General features: G+C 34.8%; 1 protein-coding gene across 10 annotated transcripts in view; it reads left to right on the plus strand.

Moving 5' to 3' along the window:
- Positions 1 to 19,769, plus strand: part of TBC1D32 (TBC1 domain family member 32) — a 78,880-nt gene that overhangs the window by 17,092 nt on the left and 42,019 nt on the right. For all 10 annotated transcript variants that reach the window (XM_064649662.1, XM_064649654.1, XM_064649652.1 and 7 more), the window contains 8 exons: positions 2,606 to 2,730; positions 3,852 to 4,053; positions 7,361 to 7,443; positions 9,512 to 9,650; positions 10,359 to 10,446; positions 11,920 to 12,038; positions 12,671 to 12,787; positions 16,138 to 16,226. In XM_064649662.1, the coding sequence (XP_064505732.1) occupies positions 2,606 to 2,730; positions 3,852 to 4,053; positions 7,361 to 7,443; positions 9,512 to 9,650; positions 10,359 to 10,446; positions 11,920 to 12,038; positions 12,671 to 12,787; positions 16,138 to 16,226 (962 nt within the window). The remainder of the gene's footprint in view (positions 1 to 2,605; positions 2,731 to 3,851; positions 4,054 to 7,360; positions 7,444 to 9,511; positions 9,651 to 10,358; positions 10,447 to 11,919; positions 12,039 to 12,670; positions 12,788 to 16,137; positions 16,227 to 19,769) is intronic.

A 19,769-nucleotide genomic window follows, 5' to 3' on the forward strand; every position in this document is an offset into this window, starting at 1 on the left:
TCAGCTATCTCTCTTAAGTAGCTGAACTCTTAACAAATTGTAAGCCCTCCTATGACTTTGTAACTGGTCTAACAAAAAAACAGCTCATGTCCAGGAATATTTAATGCAATGTAGCTGCAGGAGGCTGTGTATGTGTTGTGAATCTGGAACATGTCGTATTTGTTCTAGTTTGTATTGCATCTGGCAAACCAATAGCTAAAAAAGATAGAAAAAGAGAGAATTACCCTCTTTCTCTTTTACAAGAATTTGAACTGGTTTTGTTTCCCAGCAAAGCCATTGGCACTTCTTAGACACCCAGTAATCCTAGTTCTGAACCATGCCTGTCTCAAAGGGAAGGCTAAGACCATGCATGCTTCTTTCTTCAGCTGGAGTTGGGCAGTGGGTAGCTCTGGACTTGCATGTGGGGCTCCTTGGTTGTATGGTGGACCTAATGAGCAACCACAATGCTGTTATTTTACATTTGGGTTCTGAGTTCACTTGGATAAGTGCAAGCCTTACTTGCCTTTTAAGCAGAGTTGTATATCTGTAGGAGAGAGGGGAGGAGAAACTCAGTGAGCAGGAGTTGTCAGAAGGATCAGTTTGTGGGCAGCAATATTGACCTTTTGGACTCTGCAACCTCTGAGTTGCTGCTGAAGCATACCTGGTGCAGAAGATTGCATTCACATTTTAAATAAACAAAGTATGGTAGTTTTGGTGGGTTTTTTTTTTTGTTGTTGTTGTTTTTATTATTATTTACATTTTTTTTGGTGTTTCACAGAGAAAGTAAAATAATAACAGACTTGAAGGAACAGTGACAGCCCAATATGTTCTTTTCTTAGGATCCTGAAGAAATATACCCACTGACCTGAAAATAAAAGGTCAGGGAGATTTTTAACTGTCTGTCATTGAAAATTTGAACGGAAAAGAACAAGCCAAAATTGTATCTTTCTCTTGGGTTGCCTTGACCCACCAGGATTAATAGTACATTCCTTAGATTTTAAAGTAGGAAGGCTATTTATTTTTCTTCTGTGCACTATATAAAATATAAAGCTACCTATAAGAGAAGACGTAGGAGCTGGATTGAATGGTATTTTAAAATAATTTCTCTTGTGAGTCCAGCTGTCATTCATGATTAACAGAAGAGTGGAAAAGATTTAAGCAGTGGACTTTAACTTCAGCAGAGTTGTGCTTTATTGCCTATTCTGACATACTAAATATTTAACAAGTGTTACTGGAAACAGTAGTCTCACCAAGCTCTCTATTGCCTAAAATTCATCTCACTGTTGACTTCACGCTATTGTCCTGGGTGTCAATAGGGGAAAGCTACCACACAGGACTTCTCACTTTGCAAACTGTCCTCCTCCTTTTTTAGCATGTTTATGCATAAATGCTAGGAATTTGTAGTGTTTCTCAGTCCCTGAGTGAGAAGGGATGCTTTGGGTATCTTGATTGTATTACTGAGGCGTATGGACAGGAACAGTTTTGCCCAGCACCTTTAGGATGCTGCTTTAAGTTGTACAGAACTACAGCTGCTGTCAGGCCCTTGGCACATCTCTGTCCTGTTCTCATTCCCTGCCTGTACTATGTCGTGGCAGCAGTGAAGCCCACTGTCCCATTGGTCTGAATCTTGACTTTCAGACATGGTTTGCTTCACCTCGGTCCTACCTTTTCACTATAAATCCAGTTGCATGGTGATCATTGGGCTGTGTTTGATCCTGGTCACTGTGTCTGGAGTTGACTCTAACTCACCAGCTTGTTTTCCTGGCTTAACCTTGGATCTCCCCCATCACTGTACAGGGAATCTGAACTGGTAGGTGCACCAGGTTACTATCACTGGACCTTGATTGGGTATGTTGGGACTGCCTGCCCATCTGATGGCAAACAAGGCCTTTGCCTGCCTTCTTACCATGTTCAGCTCCTGGCTTCTTGTCCCTTGCAGAGCTTCCTGACAGGTTCTTCATGGAGCACCCAGTTCTGCTTGTGTACCTATGGAGTATTGACATCACTTATTAACAGGCAATGGCAAATTTAACATTAATTTGGGCAGTGTATTCATTAGTCATGATAACCGTACCAGTTAGTCTGAATACCAGTGTTAAATGTTCAAGTCTGCTTGATTACAGCGTAATTGTTTGTTATACAGTGCTGTGAAGTGAATAAGAAATTGATAGAGGACTATTTCTTTACCCCAGTGAGGAGGCTTTCCTCAAGCGAGGTGGACGTAGAAGATCTTTTTGGGAATTGGAATTCCATTTCTAGCCAAAGAGTTGCCAATGCATCAAGGAGGGAGTTAGCATGTTTCTCACCTTGATTCCACTATTGTTCTTTCACCTTTAAATGGCATACCAAGAGCCTTTGCACATTCATGGTGGGAAGGGAGAAAAAGTTTAGAAATGCCTGTTCTTTGTATTTGTGCAGTCATTGAACTTCTGCTGAAATAATTAAAAGTGGCATTTGGGATGCAGATTTCTATGATGGCATTTGAACATAGGCTGTTTACTTACTATGTTTAAGCCATTAAGAAATCATTAGAAAGGTGACCTTCAGATACCTAAGACAGACTTGAAAAAATGGTTTTCACAAAAACATTAAAATTAAAACTTCCTTTTTTCTCTCTTCCAAATAGGTGTGTATAAATTGTCTTGAAACCACTTTGTTTGATGTAGCTGATATTTTGGCAAGGATTACTGCTTCAGAAGATGGTCTTTCTCTTCTTCTGTATGGAGAAAATGAAAAAAATTCCAAAGATAGGTAAGAGAGCATTAATGAATGGCATTAGTGAGCACTTCTATGAATTACATTATTCTTATAGACACATTTTCTCTTCTTTCATTTATCTATAATGTGATACATTTTGTTTATGTTTGGAGTAACGTATCTGATTATAAAGTAAAGTACTAAGTGTTTTGGAGAATGTATTATGAGGGTATTTATGTGTAGAACTGGATGAAATGACAATGTAAAGAAATACTTATAATAAGGGAGATTTCCATGTTTTACTTATTTTTCTAATTCATGTGAGAACTTTCATTTCTCTGAATGTAATTCCAGTAAATTCATGGTGCTACTGTTCAGACCAATGGCCTCTCTTTTCCATTTTTCTTTGATTTTAGAATAAATATTAAAATAAACCAAATTTATTGAAAGAATAGATTTAATGTTGCATTCACTTCTCAATATAGCTAGTAGAGACCGATCCTTTATAAGAAGCTCCCATGTGTAGTGTTGTGCCTCATTTAGCATCAGTGTGATCCTATAGGTTGTATATTGTTGGCTGATGCTTACACTGCAAACAGCAATAAAATTGAGATGAGCCTTTGAAAATAGCTAAGCTGCAGGTCCTGAAAATGTTTGGACTGTATGTCTTCTAAGTGGAGAAGTCTCAAAATTATGTTTTTAAGGGGGTGGTAGTAAGATAGCATTTTGGAGAAAGAGTTGTCCTGGGCATTACAAATGTAGAATACTTGAGAAGGACATCTTGGATAGGAAAAAATGAGAAGAAGGACAAATTTTATCTTGTAGTGATATACTTAACACTGATTAAGCAGAAGGAAAAATGATTGTCTGGTTACTCTTCAGAATTGGACTCCTCTAAAACACAGTCTGTGTAGTTCATGGTCATGTGGGCTGGATGGAAGACAATGGATGTATTTTTGCATTGTGTAGACCTGTTAGCCAAAGTAAAATCACTTGCTGTACATTTCTTCTGACTGGTGTAGCAAGTTATAGCTTGTCTCTCCATAGTGGGTCATAGACTCTTTCTGTATTTTCTTTTGCCATAGAAAAATTTAAAGTAGTTTAGTCAGAGGATTTGCTTCAAGGCTTATTGATTACTGCAAAACAACATTTTAAATGTGTTATTTTATTTCTAGTCCTACAGCTGCTCATGTAATTGTTCAGTTCACAAAGAAACTTCTTCATGATGACCTTTCTCTTTTATCTGGATCCGAGCTTTTGCCAGTTGTTAAAGGAGCTTTCATTTTTATATGTCGTCAAATGTACAGAACTTGTGAAGGCCTGCAGATGTTAATTCCTTATGGCTTGCATGAATCTATTGCAGAGGCCTGGAGAAAGGTAAATCTTACTTTTGGATTGGGGAAATTAGAAAAAATCTTACACTAAGAGGTTCGACTTGTGTAATAGTTGTTCTTTGCTTCAGGTCGAGTATATTTAAGTAGTGAGATAGTACTTGAAAATTTAAAAATTAAATTCTACTTTTCAAACTTTCCTTCTGTATGTAAACCTAACAGAAGCTTGATTTGAGAATTCTATGTCTTAAGATTAAAAGAGGAATTCTAAAGATGCATCAGTAGACCTGTCATTCACTCTACTTGGTGCTTGAGGTCACTTGATGTCATGATAACCACTGTCCACCAGAGATCTTGTTGTCACTCTTGGTTTGGGATATTTTGAAAGAAAAGACTACTGAGATGTGCTCTTACTAATTTTTGGTAAACTAGTTGGTTACAGTGAGAATCATGGAGAAGAAAATGTAGATTCCAAATATTTGATTTAAACAGTTAGGCACCATAGAATTATCCTCAAAAGAGACCATAATGCAAAGTGCCAGGCAGGAGTTCTTGTCTTACCTGTGTACAGATATCTTATGAAGTGTAGACTCTGTCTTTCAGCTTTGGTTTGATTGCTAATCCAGTGCTTTTTCTGCAGGCAAGAAAGAACTTGGATCGAACAGTTCTGTGTATTCTGCTTTCTGTTATCACAGAATCACAGAATGGGTAATATTGGAAGGGACTACAGGGGGTTATCTTGTCCACCCTTCCTGCTCAAGCAGGGTCATCCTAGAGCATATGGCACAGGATTCTGTCCAGACAGTTCTTGAATAGTGACGGAAATTCCATGACCACTCTCTGTTCCAGTGCATGGTCACTTGCACAGTAAAGAAGTTCATCCCCATATTCAGGTGGAACTACTGTACATCAGTTTCTGCCCATTACCTCTTGTCCTGTTGCTTGGCACCACTGAGAAGAGCCTGGTTCCATCCTCTTGGCACCCTCCCTTCAGATACTTATGTACAGCCTCTTCTTGAGGCTGAACAGGCCCAACTCCCTCAGCCTTTCCTCATAAGGGAGATGCTTCAGTCCCCGTATCATCTTCAGTTCAGTTATGAATTTACTGAACAAGGTATATGGATCTCTGCCTTATTCATTATACTTTTCTATTTTCATTGTTCCAATAGTCATATGCAATAGTGTGAAAATTCTTATGTATTATAAAAGTTTACTTCAGATGAAGAAATGACAGCAGTTCCTTCAAATGCAGTTTTCAAGAAGTTCACAGTGAAGCAAATTTAATAAAAACGTTTGAATCTAAAACAACACTGGCACCATTTAGGTAAAAGTAGCAAACAAATCTTCAGCTTCGGCTTCCAGCTAAACTGAAAGCATATTTAAGCTATAGGTATTAGGACTCTTAGTGGAAGACCACTGCATTATTCATACTGAAAAATGGAACCATGTTTTTTTTTTTTCCTCTGGTGACTCTAAAGTATTTTCTTAGAGAAGGATCAGACCAAGCTGGGACAAAGAATTGGCTAAAGACTAAGTGGTTTTTTTTTTCTGGAGGCAAGGAAGCAGGAGGGAAAATGAATGCAAGGTAAAGAGAATGGAACAGCTATTTTTCCTGTCAAATGTTATATGCTTTTATTATGATTAGACATTTAAAAAGTACAATCACAGTGTAAACTGAAGCAGAAAATATCAGAAAGATAGAACATAAATAGAAGAGACTTAAATCACCAGCTTGTGGGTATTTCTCACTGCTTCAAATATGAATATTGTCACAAAGGCATACATTTTTATTGTAAATAAATATATTATTAATTAGAATCGTAATTATATCGCAGTAGACTATGTTTTTCATCAAAGAATGTTGGTTTTGAAACTTATATTCTTCCTTACATTGAAAACTGGAGGTTTTTTTCTTGAATTAAGGAACTTAGTTCACTTGAATCATGCTGTAATTTACATAACTCATCAATCTGTTCATTTTTTTATGCTTTCCTATTGTGTAACTAGTCAGTCTTACTTGAACTAAACCGTTGCTCTATTTAATGTTTATCACGGGCAGACTGTTAAAAGCTTTTGATGGGCATTTCCAGTTATTTGCTCTAAAACTCATTTACACATATACAAAAGACTTCTTAGCACATTAAAATCCTTTATTATGGTATAGAACATTATTTAGAGGAATTGTCTTGACACATACAAGATATGTAGACTGAATGTATTGAATTTAAAAAAAAGAATCATTTAACTGACAAAATGCCATTTCTATCCATCACTTTAGTGGTCAAATTGAGACTGAAGTATCAACATAGTCAGGACTTCAGGAATCAACAAGATAGTTCAGGAAAGTTCCATTTGCAACTCCATCATGCTAAAGTTATTTTCTGTCATTGTTCAATTTTAAAACACCTGCAGTTTATAAAATATTCTACCATTTATAGCGTAGCAAAAATGATGGACTTTCCAAGCAGTAGTGTCAATTTTTAAATGGCTAGACTGGTAATTTGTTTTCTTTTCATTTACATGTCTCTTGAAGTTTTAAGACTGACAGAGAAACAATTTTTTTCTTGGCAGATTCTGATGAAATTCTGGGACAGAATTTATACAGATGATAATAAAAGGGGAGCAACAGATCTAGTACACTGACTAGTTTAATAGAGGAATCTTTTGTGGATTTATTATGTCATGTTTATAAGACAGTAAATTAAGGACTGCTAACTTTCATTTGAATTGTGCAATTTGCTTTTTATCCCTAGAAACATAAAACAATTTAAATAATTAATTTAAAATATACAATGTCTTTCACACCAGGTATTTTCAAGTATTATTTAAACCATAAACTCCATCAAATATAAAAATATGTATATATATTTATGTCTGTAGCTCTATCTCCATACCAATATAGATAAATTTATATAATTTATAAATAAATAAAAGTGGCATAATCAATAAATTTGATGTTGCATTGTTGACTCCAGAGACTGTTATTTCCATTTCCTGTGACAGAAGTGGAGTAAGGAGTTGTGTTTGATTTTTTTTTTTTTTCCTTTTAAATACCAGTTTTTGCTTTGGGAATCTCCAGGTGGGAAGTAAAGAGGTTTTATTTAAGAATTCTAATAAAAATTTTAAAAATATACTAGCTTTAAAATTGTTTATACCCAAGGAAGAAGGAGAAAATAAGCTTGTCTGGAATAAAAAATGTAGTGGAATAGTGTATTCTGTGCCAAAGACTAAACTAAAACCTGATCACTGTTATTTTTTTCTTTAATATATAACATGAGAATTAGCAAGATCTGGAGTTTAAAAATAGTGTAAATAAACAGTAAGGAGGTACTTATTTATTTTTTATTTTACAGACAAATTTGCTTTCAGAAAGAGTATCTACTCCTGTAGCTGGTGCAGACTCGACTTCATCAATAAGTCTGGAGTCAAAAAACACGTAAGTTTATGCTTAATTTATGTACAGGTACAAGTGTGAACAGACACTGCTTCTTTAACCACAGTTGAGACATCTTGTAACCCCATGTCTTTGTTTTAGTTTGATCCCAGATGTCAACTAAATACCACACAGCTGTTCACATCCCAGTGGGATGGGGAGGAGCATCAGGGAAAAAGGAAATTAAAATTCATGGATTGAGTGATATGAACAGTCTAATAATTGAAACAAAGTAAAATTTGGTAATACTAATAATAGTAATACTACTAATGATAATAATAACAATAAGAGTAATGAAAAGGATAAATAACATACAAGAGAAATGAGTGACGTGTAACACAATTGCTCACCGCTCTCCGACTGATACTCAGCTCATCACTGAACAGTGATTGTCCCCTCCTGGCCAAATCCCCCCAGCTTATATACTGAGCATGATGTCCTGTGGTATGGAATATCCCTTTGGCCAATTCAGTTCAGCTGTTCTGTACTCTCTCATGGCTTCTTGTGCACCTGCTCACCTGCAGAGCATGGGAAACTGGAAACTCCGTGACTTGGATAAGACTAGTCGGCAACAACTAAAAACATCAGTTTTAGCAACATCATTCTCATCCTAAATCCAAAACACAGCACTGTACCAGCTACTAAGAAGGAAATGCACTCTTTCCCAGCCAAAACCAGGACAGTCTTTTTGCGAAAATGATAGTGGTAGGTAGAGGGATTGAAATCATCCCAGCATAGGTCTCAGTAGAGTTACAAAATTGTTCCTGACCTTTGAGGAATTTCTTAGCTTAGAGAGTGGTATAAAATTGACTTATAGCTGATTCTCTTTAACTACAGAATTTGGTTTGAGGAAAATGTGAATTGGAAAGCATAGAACAGAACAGCTGTTAGTTTATCTTAGGGCTTTGATGTGCTGCTAATTTAAAATGCTGTTCTGCTGAATCATATTTACACCTTCGAAGTATTACGTAGTAACATTGGCCAATGTTGGTATTAGTGCAGAAACTAGTTAGTTAAGTAGATTCTTACATATACTTCACCATAGATTTAATGTATAATTTGTAAAGACACCTCAACAGTTATTACTGTAGCCTGCAGTGGTAGCATGTGGACTGGTTATAGCAATTCAAATCTAGTAGCAAAAAGAGATCTATGGATGCAGAGCTCTGACTCTACCATTAAAATAAGCAACAATGTCTTCCTAGCATCTAAGTTTTTCATTTAACTGTGGAATAAGACATGCTGATAATTTTCTGGGTGTAATCTTTGCTTCTGAACATGACGCACAGGAATTCTGCAGAAGTAGTGATTAAATTTTGAGGTGATGGGTCACTGCTATTGGAGAAGCTGCATGCTGCTTGCTGATGTGTATCTCAGAAATGGAAATGAGATCCAGTAAGCAAATGCTTTTAAAAAAGCAGGATTACAACAGTCTAGTGATACCTGCAGGAGTGGTACCTAGTCATGGATGATGTAATTGCTTCACTTTTCTTTGTAGGGCAGAAGGTATCATCATAGTTTATTCTTGCAGTTGCTATTCTTCCTACCATGTGTGTAGAAAATATTTTCCATGTACTGCTCTTAATACATGAAGCTATTATGTAAATATAACACCTTTCTTCATAATTCTGTACTAATCTCTAACAGGAACCTTTAGCTCCTCAAATGTGAGTTTCTCATGATGTTTTTACATTGCTGAGAAATTCTGTGCCTGCTTTGCCAACTTGTAACTCCACATTAATACCTGAAGACTGTATAGAGTCAGATAGTAAGTCATACATATGTTTAAGGATGGCATAGGTCTTTTGGGTTCCCCATTACATCATCTTTCTATTCTGTGTTCCTACCTAATAGTTTCACCAAGATGAGTTTGAGTGTTTGCACAAAATACAGTCTCATATATATTATCTATTTTACAAATGCTTTTTTAAAAATAACATAAATTTATAAAATAACCATAGAGTTCAGTGAGTGAAGTACTGTTGTTTTTCAAAGTTAGAAATTGTATGTTTTCTTTTTTTCCCATGCTTTTATACATATAATTTTTAATTACTATTTGTTACTCTTGCAGTTTGTTATGGGAAGAGACTTTGTTAGACGCCTTGCTAAATTTTTCTATGACACCCAAAGGATTATTTCTGCTTCATAGTACAGGTGCCATGAATGACTGTGTGAACTTTATGTTCAGCAGTTTATTAAAAAAAATCCAGGTAAGCATTACCGAGTGTGCATGGTTTTTCTTTATGTTTTAATTACTACAGTAAAAGAAAGAAGAAAGAAAATAAATCCGGAAACCATGCTGTTACTTACTTTTTGCAAAAATGAATGTAAAATGTAACTTATAATCTTTGATATTGGTGGCACACTGAATCTAAGTTTGTTGGATGTTGCTCATCTTCACAATTCTGGGCATATATTTAGTTTCTCAGACTTTTTACTGTACAGGTTGAAATGCTAGGAAAGATATTTTTTCTTTTTTTTTTTTTCTTCTAAGTGCAGATTTTTCTAGACCAAGCTGGCAGGTGATGCTGAAATCTAGATATGCTAGACAGTACTTAAAATATAACAAAAAAATCAAATAATATGCATTTTTAGGGCAAAAAAGTAATGTCACAGACATCCTACTGAATGTGTGCAAAAACCATTATAATACTAATGGTTTTATTTGCTGGTATTACATGTCTCTAACCAGAGTCTTTGCATTTAAATTTTTAAAAGATACTTGATAAAGATGTTTGGTTTGGAGTCTGACCCTGGTAGGTGTGCAGAGGGTAATATCTGTGAGCCGTTCAAGTCTAATCATGAAATGGATTAAATTCTGTAAACAAGTGTAAGAAAGATCAATATTTAAGAGATCATTTCAGAGTTTCATGTCTTCTGAGTAACTAACACTGTGCTTCTATATTTGTTATCAACAGACAAATGAATATGAAGAGCTTGGTAATCAGGTGATTGTTACACAAATGGCAACAACACCAATGGGTGCGGTAGCTCTACAGAGTTCAGGTAAATTGAAGAATGCTGTAGTCTTGTATATTAGAAAAGTGAGAAAGATGTTAAAAAAGATAAACTGAGTGGAATAATTACACAGTATTAACAAAGACTGCTTAAATGTCTGTTAATTTCTTCTTAATTGAAACTTATTCTCTCCAGCTTTCAAGTCATTCATTAATCTTGATGCCACATTTGGGAGTTTGTTTTATTTTTTCTTCTGAAATAATGCAAGATCTTTACTTCATTGGTTTGGATTTCCAGAAATTTCCTGTATGTGTGTGAAGACATTTATACTGCTTAAAAATAAGTTAGGAACAATTTGCAAGTGCTTCTTATTGATCTGCAGATCAGAATTAATAATTGTTGATATCTTTAATTTATGTGTACATTTCCATGGTTATTGACTGCTCAGAGAGTGAGGAACTTCAAAGGCCTGAATGTCATTGGTGCACTTATACAGTAGTGAGATGTAAATGAAAATGTCTGAATTGGCAATTATTATATGTCAACCCATAGCACAAAGTCCCTTCAGGTTCAATCTCAGATTACTCAACTGTTACCATATCAGCAGTCCAAGTAGTCATTATATTAAAAATAGAATCTCATCAATAAAATAGAGGTACTGTCTTAAGTTGCTAAGGAAGTTCATGAGGTACAAAAGTTGAAAATCTTCTCTCCGAGTATGTAGAAGTGACTGGTGTGTAACTAAGATGACTTGACTGAAAGACTGTCAGAAAGGCAGGCAAATTCTGCTAGTCAAGGAAACTGATTGTTAGTTGCTTATTATTTATGCCTCTGGGATTTTTCAGAAAGCAGGGAGCAGATCTACTTGAGGAGTTACCCATCTGCCCTCTTTAAGGTTCTCAGCCAAATTGCTTCTTACGGGCCTTGGCGTCAAAGACAAATGATAGACCAAACAGCATTGATTTTCAGCCCTGAGAGGTTGTGTGATGTATGTAAAGTTTCTGTTAAGCCTGTAACTTACCTTTGAAGATTTCAGAGTTAGATGGCTATCTTTCCTCTTCTCTTTAAATATTTAATATTTTAAATTCAACTAGTAGTGCTTCTCCTAAATTATTTTTTTTGTCCTTTTCTTTGTGGTATGTTTTAATTTATTAATGAATTATAGTAAATCAGTATTTTTAGAACCATAGAGAGAGTACTAGCTAGGCCTTGATCTGTTGCAGTTAACTTGTTAAAGAAGATCAGCAGCTCATTTATATGGACGATATATAAATATCGTCCTAATCTAATGTAATAGTCTTTGGAAACTGTTGCTGTAGATTTTAGATTGAATATAAGCAGACCACTGTAGAAAAGTAGTTTTAACTAAAGGATTGAGAATAGCAGGGAGAGTAACCCTCAGGCAGTCTGTCTTATGAAATTTTAGTCTGCAGTGTAGAGAATTTTGAGAATCTGAGTTAGAAGTTTAGTGTAAAATGTTTTTAATATGAAATTGATAATTAGAACAAAAATTTTCTTTAGGCTTTATAAAGGCACTTGTAACTGAACTGTGGTCTCTTTTGGAGTGTGGAAAAGATGATTTGAGGATTACGCAACCCAAATCTGCTCCAGTTGACCCTATTGACCAAAGCTGTCAGAAGGTGAGAAATTATTTAATCTTATTATTTAGTCTTATTTAATCATAGAAAAAAAACACAACAATGCTGTGTTTCAGATAGGATGATACATATCTTTCTGTAAATTTTTATTGCATCTAATCTTACTTCTTGGCACATGTGTCAAAGCTGGTGTAATACACTGATCAAATGATGATTGAAAGGATACTTGTGTTGCTTGGCAGGTCACAATGCCAAGCATTCACTGTAAATTAATGAATAACAATCGTGACAAAACTGAAAGTCTTAAATACTGACCATCAGTTCATGTATCTGATTACTGTAGTAGAATCAGGAAGAGTGATGTGTTATAGCGTATTCTGTGTGATTTTAGAATTATGTGATGAAATACTGTAATTTTCAAAATTGCTATACAACGTCATAAATAATACATATATGTCACATATAATACATATTTCACCGACACTACTGCCCTTTTAGATTATACAGATGCCTGCCAGGGTACGCAGTCTTATTTTGAGCAGCTCTGTTTATGTCAAGTTCAGCCTGTAAAGGATAAAAACAAACAATCTAAATGGGAAATAATTGCTAATATATACTTAATTATACTTAACTGGTTAATACTCTCTTTTGTCCCTCCTTTTTTCTTTCTCTAGTCTTTTTTGTCTCTGATAAACTTGCTCACTTACCCTGCAGTTTTTGAGCTCCTGAGTAAACAAAATATGCCAAATAAACCAATGTATTCATTCCGTGAAGTACCCTCAGATGTTATTGTAAGTATTTTGAAAGAAAAATAAATACTTCTGTGAAGACATATATCCTAAAAAAATGTTATTTTTTTGTAATAGAATAAGGTATTTTCTCTTCTTATTGAGAGATTTTGAATTTTTCTGCATTTTGTATTATATACAGCATGAGGGCAGTATGTGCACATATCACTTCATGTTAACTTAAATTTTCATTTTGAAATCCTAAAGATAATATAAAATTTGATGCCTAATTTAAAGGTCATCTTTTCTGGCTTGTGCTAGAATTGTGTTTTTCCATGGGAAAAAAGTGGCATACGTAAACCCCTCTGTATGTGCATGCAGTTACATGCTGGAAAATGTGTATACTTGTATTTCATACAATATTGCTCTATCACACTATCTGTGGATTTAAACAGAATTTAAAAAACCTACAAAACCAAAGTATAGAACCACAATACCTTCAGCTTTTTTGAATAACACATGATTCACACACACACACACAAAAAATCAGTAATTGGAAAGCTAGTGATAAAGGCATATTTCAGAAAAATAGTTTCACCACTTCTGTATTTAGCATTATTTTGTATTTGATCATCCAACCACAGTCCATTAGGGTTTTTTTTCTCATATACAAAGCACAGACAAGTTTAATTTGTGACCTTGAGTAGCAATTAAAATCAGATTTTTTTTCTAATGAGCTAGCACTTCAAATTGCTGTTATGCTGAAGTGTCTGTTTAGCACAAACTCTGGATTGGTGGTAGCTTAGATTGTTTAGACAGAGTATATCATAAATAGTGTATGTTATGTTTGGAAGGGATTTTTGAGTTCTTCTTTGTAATGTTGTTTTGATGATTTCAGGAGGAAATGGGATGATAAATTTCATTTTTCCAATCTACTCAATTGGAATGAGTAGTATGTCCACCAATGGATAGTTCTATGCAGTCATGAAGTTTTTTGAGCTACTGGGATCAAGTGAGATAGATGTATATTGAAGGTGATAAATATTTGAGAGATTTCAAATTGCGGTAGATCTTAAGTAATGATTTTTGTGACTTTTGAAAGCCACTGTTGTTTTCATTTCTGAGGCACTTCAGTATTTTTATGGAAATCTCTAGTTTCCAGACATACCAATACCAATACAATTGCTCAAAGTTCCCTGAGCAGTTACAGATGTTTTTGATGGGGTTTGTCTCAAGTACTGTGCAGCAGTGGGTTTTGTGAGTCTAAGATAGACATCCAAGATTATATAGTTAACAAAAAATAAATTGTCAGATTGTCTAATGTTACTTGAACATATAATAGCTATGTAGACTAAGTACTTAGAAAACTTCTGCAGTTAAGCAGAAATAGAGGTTTGCTAGAACCATGTTTTTGGGCAGTGATTGCACAAAGTGAAAGATAAAAGATTTTGACCGGATATAACTATGATTAGAAAGCAAAGTAAAAGCAATTTCTATGCTACTAAAAGATTTGATTGGAAGACCTAATTACTCTGTGGGCTTCATTTTTTCCTCTGTTGCTGAATCATGTCACATTGCCACAGAATCTGACTTGTTTATGCTGAACTATATGTGATAATGCACAGAACTTAATCATCTTTGTATGCCCTTTATTTCTTAAATGCACAGGATTTAAACATTTGTTCCTCCTTTATGTTTTTATCTGACTAGTTGCATCATTAACTGAGCACATTATTAGTTGGGCTTTTACTATTTTCAACTATTGACTAAAACCAGGTTTTTATTTTGTGCCCTTTAGAAAATTTTTCCTAATACATTCAAGATCTCTCTTTACTGTATTTGGCATGTAAAGATATTTTAGAAAATGGAGTACATAAATCAAGAGTCCTACCTGCCTCCAGTCTTGCTTTGAGGGTATCTACTGTAATGTATTCAAGGGAATCTAGCTTGGAAGGTACCCTCCAGATCTGTAGCTTTGAAAGACATTAAAACAGGTGATCTTTTTTTTTCACTGATTATGGAGAATCTCGTATTTAGAATAGTTAATCTTAAATGTTCAAAGTAGATGACATCTGACCTGTAATATTTAATAACTGCTCTGTAGCTAAGCAGTGCAGATCTATCTGCACATTTTTCTGGTGGGACAGTGTGTTAGATCTCATTCATAATCTTCCTTCCTAAAATCTCAAAACAGAGTTTGGTCTCCTTTCTTAGTAGTCCTCTCACTGTGCTTGCTCTTTCCATTCTTGCAGGCTCCAAACTTTGATGTATAAATGAGAGAAGGAGGTTGTTGCTAGAGAAATATCCCTTAGCATTTAAGTCTTTGTATGTGCAAATATCTAAAAAAGTCTTAAACCGCAAACAAATCAGTTGCTTACATTACCAATTTTGTGAACAGCCTTGGGGGCCAAGTTGAATTATTTTAGTGTGAATGATATATGTGGAAAAATCTGTCTCCCTCACCATCCCAAAAAATCTAATAGGAGAAATATGCTTTCACCATATTTTAAATGAGAATGCATTTTATGAAGCCAGTTTACTTGGACAAGTTCTAGACCTGTTTTTCTACTATTTTCAGTTTTACTTGCGATTTTTAGTTTTCTCTGTTGAAAAGCAGAGCTTTGGTTGATTTCATGAAAGTATGGATCTTAACTTTTCTCTCATATTATATTGAAATAACTCATTGATCTAACTAGTTGAATAATAACTCCCTCTGCTGTCTCTGAAATGGTACTTAAATATGGAGGAAATAAATGTTTTCATTTAATCCAGATTAAATAAAACTCATGAGGGGCTTGTCGTTTGTGAGCATAGCACAGCAATCTGTTTCTGAGGTAACATCAGTGAATGTTTTTGTGCATTTCTTAGTCTTTTAATGAAATTATTTCTTAGAAGCAGTTTGGATATGCAGTGAACCAGAGGGGAAGATAATTAGGTTGGATTTGTGGAAGAAGTGGGAAGCAGCCACAGGTCACTGTCTGTTACATGAGATGCTCTAGGATAAGGGGTGTAAGCCTCGACATCTGAGCCAAGCCTTGCTACATCGAGAATAAATGGCTGTGTCTTGCAGCATGTGGTACTAACTAGTGTTAGAAAGGGTATTATATTAAAGAAATTGCTGTTCAACATTTTTGTTGTGGTTTAATACTAAAGAACTAGGATAGTTGATATGCAACGATCTTTTCGTATGCTTAGTGAATTATATTTTTTAACAGATTTCTTTTTTTCCTAACCTTCTGCATAGTTTCTTTTGGCCATTGACTTTTGAGTGGAAAACACCTCTTGTTACAGAAATAATTTCAATGGATATTTCAGTAATGGTTTTCATTTAACAGTAAACATCCCTATGAAACTATTATTTGCATAAAATATAAAATTATGCTTGTTTTTTCTCCTTTCTCTTCCTTTGGCAGGATATCATTGACAGGCTTATAATTTTAAATTCAGAAGCTAAAATTCATTCCTTATTCAGTTATGAACAATCCCATATATTTGGTCTGAGGTAAGTTGCTTGGCTTTTTTTATTCTCTGGTCTGACCATTAACTAAATAGGATATAACATGCTTGGATGTGTTACTTCTGACAAGATAATATTGTTTGGGTTTTATTATGTATGAAGGTGAAATTCCCCTCTTTTTTTAGCATAAGATTAAATGAAAAATGACCTGCAAAATGAGAACAGTGATGAATTCAATGTTATTACCTGTAAATGGTTATATTGTAATATGAGAAGCAGTGGTAGAAATTACATGTTATTTTGCCTACTTGATTATAAAAAGCGTGTTGTACATCACTGTAGTGTATAAAACAAAAATCATACCAAAATGCTAAAATAAACAAATTACTGTGTTTATATCAGAGTTTGGTTTATGTAGTCTCCCTGTACTTAAAATTATTTTTTTTAAGTCTTGGTTTAATTATAACCAATTTTATCAAAACTTATTTTGAGGAGAGTACCATTTGATCCCAAATATTTCTAGAACCTGAAGGCACACTTAAAATATGCTCACACTGTCATGCTCATGTTTTGTAATATTAAGTGCTTTATAATATTTTAACATTGTGTTGCCTTAAGAGACCACAGAAAACAGGACTCTGAGCCAACTTAGGGTATAAGATAAGATAAAATGAGTAGGTCCTTTAATTTCAGACCTGAGGCCCACAGGAATACACGACACATCTCCCGTATCCACGGGATTCCACAATTTAAGGTATTGTCCCATCCAATCCCAGATTTATCCGCCCCCCAGCATCTCCCCCTGGCACACCCCTCTGGAAATTGAGGCAGGGGGCTCTGGGACCCCCTCTTCCTCATCCTCCTCTTCATCAAAGCACGTTCAGTCCTTGGAGCTTCTCCAAAGTTCTGGGTTTGAAGGTCACTTTGCCTGTGTCCAGACCAGGGTGCAGATGTTGTTAAACAGAATAAAGGCCTACCTTGAAGGAAGTCTAAACAAGCTAACAGAATTTTGAGAGAGTGAAATGGGATGGGGTAACAGTGTTGGGTAAATGTGTAAACTACTGTGCTAAGGGTAATAATACAACTACTTCTAAAATCTACAAAAAGCTAAAAATCAAAAAATCCATAGACATCAATTGAAATTAGTTTCTGCATTTTTATTCTGTTTTCCAAAGATGAATATATAAATCCTTGCATTCACGTTTTTTTTAGGAACATATATTTTGTGCAACTGAAATAAAAGATCATATTACAGTGTACTTCATAGTATGGAAAACTTTGATAACCTTGCTTGAGCAGTTGATTAAGTCCTGCAACATTAGCTTTCTGCAGCTGTATTTGTACTTTGATATCACAGTAAAATTATTTCATACTATGTATGAATAGCCATAAGATACAGTATAATTCACTGATAAGGATGAGCATGGAGGAGATGAACAATGGCAGAGTTTGGAGTTGGGAGATAAATGATTTTGCCATATGAATCAGAATTTATAGATGCTGCTTTGGAGGAAATCATTAGTTTATAGAGGAATGAGAAGTCCTAAAATGAAATTTGAAAAATAAAATACTGTTTTTCATTTAGAATTAGACTGGCTCCATAAAAAGATTGACAGAACTTCCATTGATTTAATTAGGATTAAGAGAAAGTGAGATGGTTTTCAGTTTAAAATAACAGGTGGTTGAGCAGCACCAAGCCTGACAGAGTTCAAGAGGCGTTTGGACATAGCTCTCAGGTACATGGTGTGATTATTGGGGTTATCCTGTGCAGGGCCAGGAGTTGGACTCAGTGATTCTTGTGAGTCCCTTCCAACTCAGGATTTACAGTATTAAGACTTACAAGAAACCCTAGCCTGTATTATCTGAACATGAGAGATACACAGTTCATTTTACAGTTCCATGATCTTTCGTGTGGATGCTCCTGACTGCAGACATCTGTAAAACAAACCTTCCCTTGTGTAGTTGGTTTGCTCCTTGACCAAATTTCATCAAGAATACCAAGTTCAGCAGCAGTTAGATCGGATAATTTTAGATGCTAATGCTCTGAAAATTTAGAAATTAGAAAGAACAAAAGATCTACGTTTCTCTTTGCTGCTATGTAGAAATAAAATATATAGGTGTTTTTGGTAACTGCAGCATTGAAAAACAGAATGATTTTGTGAAATATTTGTCTAGAAACATTTCTTCTAGACTTATTACGAATAGTACAACCAAAGCCACGTTCCTTTAATTGTTCACAGATTTACACAGCCATATACTTTCTATTTGTACATGTTCCTCACCCAGAGCTGAGTGCTGAACTTCATATCTGTTTAACTTACAGGTTATATTCCAAAGGTCTTGCTTTTCTTGTTCAAAACATTTACAGATTTACCTTTGCGAATGTCAAACAACTTCTTCAATTCAAAACTACATTTTTCTTCATGTGCATGCTGAGCTTTAGTGACTTAAAATTATTTTATTAGTTCTTTAATTACATATAAAACTTAGAATATATAGATACTTCCACAGTCTGTTTAATCCAGAATGCACAGGTGTATCTATTTATGTTTGTAGTGTTAATGCTGCATTTTCAAAGGGAAACATAGGGAAGCTAGATATGGTTTGCAAAGCCAGTGTCTCTCAGTGCATTCATACAGACTAGGGCATGTGTGATCAAGGTAAAATACTCAGTACCACAATAATTTTTGTATAGAAAGATTTTCAAACTGTCAGTTCAACTTTCAACTGCAAAGCAGATTTATGGTATTTAGAATAGAGAAGTCTCACAGTCGGCTTGTATTGGTTGATAAAAGAACACTGAAAGCTGTCTTAACCACTCTTTTGTACAGGCTGAAAATCTGGATGCACAGGAACTAATGCAAAAATTCTCAGTGCTTTTTCTGTTTTAGAAGATTGTGAACTTAAATTGCCATCAGAGCACAAATCCTAGAGAAAGTAAAATGACAGCAGTAATGAAAGTAAATTTTTAACATACTAAACACAGAGATTTTTCTTAATTTAATGATGTTTTATTTCTTTGCTACAAGTGTTCCCATTGATCTGATCTTAGAAGGTATTGCATGTGAGAAATAACAATTTTCTTAAAATCTGACACTAGAAGTCTTAGCCACTTCCCTTTCAAGACCAAGTTCTTTGAATTTCTGTAACTTATATTAACAAAGGAATTAAGAAAACAGCAGTAAAATACTTTTTCTTTCAGATTTATGGTTTTATATGTCATCAAGGCAACTTAGCTAGTATTGCAGTACGGTGAATACATCCATGAGTTTTGAGTTTTTACAGCCTACCAAGAAACTATATGCATAATATATATATTTTCAAAGCTTCTGCCTAAAGCCTGATTCAGGCATTTGCATACTGCTGTTCTTTCTATTCAGAAAATGAGTTTTCTGTGAATGTTAGTGACACCGTGTTGTTGGCAGGATTGAAGTGTGGCAGAGTAACAGATTTGTACCTTTGATAATCAACCTTCCGTCTCTAAAAAATATCAGTACTCCAAAATAAATTCAAAGATAATCTTTCAGTGTCGGCTTGAATAAAAAGCAGAAGGAGTAACAGTGTTATTGGGAATATGCATGGACTTTG

Source organism: Pseudopipra pipra, chromosome 3, assembly GCF_036250125.1.
Source record: "Pseudopipra pipra isolate bDixPip1 chromosome 3, bDixPip1.hap1, whole genome shotgun sequence".
Lineage (NCBI taxonomy): Eukaryota > Metazoa > Chordata > Aves > Passeriformes > Pipridae > Pseudopipra > Pseudopipra pipra.